Source organism: Trichoplax adhaerens, genomic scaffold (genome assembly GCF_000150275.1).
Source record: "Trichoplax adhaerens TRIADscaffold_3 genomic scaffold, whole genome shotgun sequence".
In the NCBI taxonomy this organism is placed as follows: domain Eukaryota; kingdom Metazoa; phylum Placozoa; class Uniplacotomia; order Trichoplacea; family Trichoplacidae; genus Trichoplax; species Trichoplax adhaerens.
Genome location: NW_002060945.1, coordinates 5,352,990 through 5,360,443, shown reverse-complemented (window position 1 = coordinate 5,360,443; position 7,454 = coordinate 5,352,990). Strand labels below are relative to the sequence as shown.

Here is a 7,454-nt window from a genome sequence, read left to right as displayed (position 1 = left end):
GGACGCTTACTAACCGGTGCTGGACTTGAAATTACAGTTAAATTACTCTGGTGCTTGCCTTTAAACGATCTTCTTGATAGCAAAGAAGCAGAATTAACATACTGTGATGCTGTTATAGGAATGTAAATGGGCAGATGAGTTGCATGATTGCTGGAAATATTATACATCGATTGATGTTGGGCTTGCTGTTTTGATGAATTATGAGATGTAGAAGGATGTTGCGATTGTTGTCTGTATTGTGCTGCTACTAAATTCGATTCCTTTCGATGCTTAGAATGATCTCTTTCTTCCTCTACTTCGACCAAGACCGATAACTGCTTCCAATCGGTTTTATTCGATCGTTTATTCGATGCTAGTTTAGGATTGATTAGAGAAATCTGCCCATGATCGAAATTTAAACCGGATTTATTCCAATCTCGATAGCGATCATGATCATCCGTTTCTGTCGTATTAGGGCGAACACCAGCAGTAGATGAAGAAGTGGACGACGGTCGAGCAGCTATTCCTAATTTACCAATGGATTCCAGGCAATCATGATCAAAAGACAGCATTTTGAATCTTAATAGAGCTTCTTGCGAATCTCTCCTCTACGTAAAACAGAGTAGAATACTTGTTAGCCAATTTTATTAGGTAAAACCTTAGCGTTATCCATCTCAACCTATTAGGCACTAGAATTGAGATACTAATAGTTCAAAAAACTTACAATCGAGCGGAAATGGATTTTAGAATTAGCTACATGAGCTAATAATCTTCGAACTACTTCAACTACTCCAGAGGTTCGAACAATATGATCTCGTTGCGACAAGACAGCTATACGAGCAGCTTCTTCAACATCATCGATATCAATAGGTTTAGTTATATCTACAGGTTCAGGAAGTGGCTCATTATCGATATCCTAAATGGAATTAAATAGAGACCATCATAAATACTGATCCTTAAATAGAGTAGAGTAGATTAAAATATACCTCGGGCGTTTTAAAGCATTTGGAAATTCGATTTTCGAGACGAACAGGGGGTTTCTTAGTTTGCTTCATCTTCATTGGACGGACAATATTGCCAGGACTTTCAGGCCTTAAATTACTATCGCAAATAGAGGATGATCGTTGCATCTTTTGGCCTTTTCCCTTATTTCGGAAAGATTCTAATTCAGCTTGTTTTTGTCTGATTTCTTCCCGTTGAGCCCTAAAGTGTTTTGTGATGACAGTGTAAAAATAAATTTATTAATACTCTGCCATTCTTGTGTTAGTAAGCTATAATGAAAACTACATCGCATCATTTAGATAGACTAGGAATAATTTAGTAAGAATAGTCTGTTTTAGGCAATAAGCTTTAATCTTACTGCTAATATCAGCAAATTAAAATCTTCGTTCATTTTACATCAATATATAGAATAAAGATTGGATCAAACTTACTTGGCTAATTCTCTTCTTGATCGTGAAGCAGCAGTTTCTTGAAATAATGAGCCACTTTCTACAAAATATTTTTCATATTCTTCCACATTACCTTCAGGATAAATTCGCCTAAATACATAAAGAATTAAGATCGATTATGAACTATGCCATTAATTAATTAAACTGTTTTTGCACTTTTCATTCTGTTAATTGGATGAAAATTAGATTAATCGATCAAGATTTACCTGTATCCTACGCAGTTTTTATCTTCATAGTCTTTAGAAACTTTCTGTTGTTTTTCATAATTTTGGGCAGCTTCTTCTCGCCTATTCGATCAGAAATATCGTGTCAGAAATATATAATTATTGAACTCTTATCAAACTTAAATAATTACTATTTATACATCTATATCATAAGCGTGAGCAGCTACTTTACTGAACTAATTATGTCCATAGCAATTTAAATTATCTTATATTATCAGATTTTTAAACACTTATCCATAGCAGAGTAAGGAAATGTATTTCATAACACCTTGCTTACAACTACCGTAGAAGTAGAGTAAAAATCAATTGCTAATAAGAAGGACTTACTTGGCTCCAAAGCTGCTTTGCTTTTTGAATAAACGTTCCTTGATTTTTCGTTTATCTTCTTCAATGCACTTTCGTTTATCCGATGATGATAATTGTAACAGGCAAAGTGTTTCGTATAAAAGACCTTCTTTAACTTCTTTATCCAGCTTATGATCCGTATGAAAGCTGGGAGAATGATTAACCTTGATAATTAGAGAGAGTTCATCCATTAATCAACCTTACTATCGAATTCTACTTCATTTATAGCTACGATAGAACTTACTTCCAATAGCCATGGTTTTAATTTCTTATCCAGGATTACGTCAAAGCCTAATATTTCAAAGCAAGCACATCCCTTATTATGGTTCGGAAAGCAAGTTCTGTAGTTATGGACGAGGATGGGATGAGCAGTAATTAAAGTTTTGATAATGATATCCTAAAGTGTTTAGAAAGATTTAATGAAAAGCAGATGATTAGTCATGCTTTGGAAAAAACGATCAAAAATACCCAACAGCAAGAATATAAAAAGGCTTTCGTATAGGCTCTACCTCGATATCCTTCCATATCTTATCCACGTCATAACCATTATTCTTAAACCATTTATTCAACGTTGTCAGTTTCCTATCGAACAAATAGGATGTCATCACTTGGATGTTACATAAAAGATGCACTAGACTTAATTTTGACTACTGATTGTCGGATAGGAAAGAATCGTCGACTATTTTTTATAAATTCCAGCTCAAGTCAATGCGTTAATTTTCAAATGTTATCATCATTTTTGCTCAAAAGTAAAGAGTTTTACAGTAATCATAGACCACGGAGTGGGTAAAAGGTACTCTATCAAATTCTAATTTTTCTGTAGATTTGGATGTGGGTAAAGATTCTTATTTACTTTCTAAAAAATTGAGAATGAATTGATGTACCTTTTACTACCGGATTCCTCATCGCGAATGAAATCTTTGCTATTCTTGTTGATGGCATAATTAGTTAAATGCATATAGGTATTATCCTAAATGATACAAGAGCGATACATAGTTGAAATTTTTAGCCAATGCATATTTTAAAAACAATATAATAGAACTATTGATCAAGCCGGTAAGGTGAATAAATTTAAAAGAGTCCTTACCACATTATTGGTAGTAGGATCAATATATTTAGTTGTAGCTAGACGAACTAAACCATCTTCATAGACGAATATTCTTAATGGATCACAAGACGTAACGAGAACGTAGACACGCAGATCAAATTTATAACTATCTAGTAACATCGGCTATTTAAAAACAGGAAATAATATTCTTAGACATAGATCAACTTCTTTTAATTTTAGTTATATTAAGGTTGAGAGCAATAATTAAGTGCTCGTAACTGATATTCATTTAAATAATTCTCCAATTTCTATTTTAACGGTTAGCATATTACTCCTTTATCTTTACAAGAATACTACTAAAACCGGCTAAAGCATTACATATGATGTAGAATTAGCCAATTATCAAGATTAAACTACTCATTTATGATATTCTAACTTGAGAAAAGATCAGCTGAGGGTTATAAGATTTCATTTTACCTTTGAGATATAACGCTGACAGACTGCATGTTCATTGGGCTTAATATCCTGATAAAAAAGAAAATTGATTTCATATAAGATATAGTGGATAAGTAAGGCAGCTTTAATCATGTCTATTAAATCAGATTGAGTATTTCACGGAGTAAAGTGAAGAAAATTGCCAAGATGAGAAAAGATTGATTCCTAATATTTCTCTTTTTTCTTGCATACCTTAATATTCTTGACCAAATAGATGCCTTTGCCTTGACAGCTATTTTCCGGTTTGATAATGTAAGTCTTGTTCTTTTTACTTCTAGAGTAAGCCATTAAATCGCTGTAACTGTAATCGGTAATCAACTTGATTAATTTTAAACGCTATGGTAAGTCAAATGTAATACGCTAAAGAAGTAATACTTTATTCATCAGGTTGTCGATAAAACATTAGCGATAGCAAACTCACTCTGCTGGTAAACACCAAGATCGAGGATAAATTTTATATTCCTCAGGAAACAATTTATATAGCCTATTCATATTTCGGACCAATAAATCTTTCCGACAGATTTCACTCATTCCAGGAAAATGGTTTACTTTCTGCGTCATAACAATCAATAGAGAGCATAGCAGGTTATCAATTGACGATACACAAGAAATAATCATTCTAGTCTATAAAATGGCAGAAGTTATGTTGATCAGTGGCAGGAATAATAATCAACGTCATTGATGTTATCGATAGATGATTATCTTTTGTGGCATTGATTGATAATCTATCCAATTATTATCCTATCTACGTCAATTTAAAGATAAGCTAACCCGAAAAGTGATAATTTGCCGCATTTTAAAATATTTAGATGACTACGATCTGTTCTATAGGCGATTCATTAATATGTTATCAATTATAAAATTCTTCAATAATATCTGTTATTGATTTTGTAATTTAATACCATTATCCAAATCCCAAAGTATTTCTTCCCAATAAATGGATAAGGTTAATTTTAATTTACAGTCAGTCAATCATGATATTTCAATATTTATTATATAATTATTGTACCTAGTTACATTATTTAGCTAATTGTAGATACACCGTTAAAGCCGAGATAGTTGATGCTAAAATAATGTTGATTGACTTAATACAACGTAGAATTAGGCATTCTCTATTCTTTATTGCTATTATACTTAAAAGGAAAGGGATACATCTTTAAGGACGCAAACACAGGATTATAAGTAATTCAAAATTAGCCGATGTACTAACAAACCTTTTATTATTACATAAAGGTAGATGAGATCAATTCTTGTTAGCGGGTATAATGTAATACATAATTGTTTATCCAATTACAAAGTTGCGATACTGTATAAAATCTTCCGATATATAAGGTAAATTCAGTAGAGAGTAAATCTATATTGATACTGCAGGTATCTCAAGAATTATATAGATACTAGTAATCCGGCGATATGAACTAATGAATAGTGTTGCAGACATTCCTAAGAATATTTTTAGCTTATTAATCAAAGCTGAAAAGGTTCTAGGAATGGATGGAACCATACTACTAACCCCCAGAATATATTTATCAGTAGCTCTATGATAGTATACAACCATCTACTGTATTCTAGTCGAAGGTTGACAACGTGTAATGAATTCGTCGTTAGCAATGAAGATTATTCCAACTAATAAAATAGATATATAATTCAAATATTAAAACCTATCAATGTATTACAAAATCTGTCACAAACAATTGCATATTATCCAAAGTGATAAACTAGATAAATAGGTATATATAGGAGAGTCTACTAATGTATAATAAATTTGCTACTAAGAGGTATAGGCTATCTAAAGCCAAAAAAATGAACATCAGGATGCAAACAGTAAATTCAATCAACTCTTCACTCGATCAGAAGAGTACAAAAAAATAATTAAAGAAAAAATAGCGCATTAATCTTTTCATCCTAACTCACAGATTAATCCGATATTATGGTAATAAGATGAACAATTAAAGCAATGACGTCTGTAGGATCTTTGCCTTTAATGAACCCTAATTTTAATAGTTTATTTACAGAGATTAAAACTCCCGAAAAATGACAGCAATATTCCTTTGATGTTACTCTTCCTATATCAAATTATTCTGCTTCAATCTTTCATCTATTATTTACCCTTATTGGGGATAATTAGAGAATTTCTACCATCTCGATATGTGTAATTATTACTATGATAGACTATTAATTATAATTATTTGAGAAAGGAGGGCAAGGCGTTGCTATAGCAATCCCTGCACATTTTATCTCATATTGGTTCTGTGAAGGTCATTCTGTCAAGATGGAGGAATCAATTTTCCCTGTCTTAATACATACATGAAAAGAATAAAAACACTGTTCATCTCACAGTTAGGGGCAAAGTTTTTCCTTTTGATGTTAAATTAAAATAATACGGTACCCATTACTCTCAACTATCATTATTACAACGTCGCTAACATTCTGATAAATTGTTACATAAAAGCCTTTTACTACAGACTTAAAAATAAATCACCATCACGTATTAGCAAATCAGTAAAATCGCTTTGTACTTATCTTGAAATAAAACAATCGGGGAAATGCGAGTATAACGTTAAAAATATATAAAATGATGTTTCAAGAAATTCCACCGGCGTGCAATAATAATCTTTAATTTAGATGATAGATACCGGTATGTATTTAGTTGCGGAACCATATTTTAAAAAATCACGCTTTTTCTACTGTTCATTAAGCTTATAAATACTTTATCTTCTAATAGTGCAGTCAATATAATCACTCAATCTGAAGATGGTTACCTCTACACCAATGCATATGCTCTATTTTACACTCGATGCTCAATCATCGAATAGCAATCGAAATGAATTCGATTTCAGACTCATTTAAACAAGAGATTTTATACCAATTAAATGAGATTAAAGATAATTGATGTACCAAGATTTTCCATTTTTTTGCTGTCATCCGAGAATTGGAGACTGAACTGAAATAAGGCGTCGAAATGTACAACAGACTACAAATGAGCTGTTAATTAGAACATTCATACCGACATATAATTGTCTGCATAGGAAATACCTCAAAGACTAAAGTAATATGAATCACCGATTTCCTTATCGTCAATTTAATACTATGACGTCCGATGATTTTAATTGAAATAGGAATAGATGTAATCTGTACTATGGACGATAATGCTGAAAGCAATTAGCTCTACTTTAATTCCTGGTGAAATAATACAATAAGATAAGCTAAAAATCATAATAATTTGGTTAGAAATGGCTGAAGGATGAGCTAGATTGTTACATATATCTCTTCTGTAAAAAGTAAATGGGCGGTAACATCCTGATGATAATTTTAAAATTGTGTAGGTAAATTAAATAATGAAAATAAAATGCGATCGAGGGATGCTGGAAGCAGTTTATGCTGGAGCAATAATCCAATATTCAATATGCGCGAGTAAATTATATTCTACATAGGATAAAGATGGTCACCTAAGCTATTCATTTAGAACTGTAATCGTTATGGAAATAACTGTTAATGGCTTGCATAAGCGATTAAGAAATCTATGCTACCTGATATCGTTTCATTTCCAAAACACGTTCCAGAGCGATTGAGCTATCAGTCCAATAGAGCGACCAATCTTCATCTTCGCCAACTTCTTTCAAGCCGAAACGACGAGCTACTCTACGTACTAAATTTTTAATCGTTGGAAAGGAATAATTAATGAAATTTTCAATTGATCATTGATATTAGTAATCAAGATAAATTTATTGTCGAATGGATAAGTTTGACAAAGTTGGTTTTAATTTTCAATTTCATATGCGGTATCAGGATTTATATAGGTGATGTACAGCATGGCAGTCTACGTAATATCAAGAGTTGTTTTGTGGTTCCATTTATATATAATAGAAAACACTTACCGCTATCATATTTGCATCCTGAAGTATTAATCCCCAT

The 7,454-nt window shown here is 32.0% G+C and overlaps 1 protein-coding gene across 1 annotated transcript; it reads right to left on the bottom strand.

The window, feature by feature from the left end:
- Positions 1–1,408: 1,408 nt before the first annotated feature.
- Positions 1,409–7,454, bottom strand: TRIADDRAFT_22537 (uncharacterized protein; the record flags this gene model as incomplete). Its single annotated transcript, XM_002110482.1, has 12 exons — positions 1,409–1,520; positions 1,637–1,717; positions 1,982–2,163; positions 2,244–2,396; positions 2,509–2,581; positions 2,884–2,969; positions 3,087–3,230; positions 3,525–3,572; positions 3,735–3,843; positions 3,964–4,094; positions 7,070–7,188; positions 7,418–7,454. The coding sequence occupies 12 exons, from the start codon at positions 7,452–7,454 to the stop codon at positions 1,409–1,411; spliced, it is 1,275 nt and encodes a 424-aa protein (XP_002110518.1).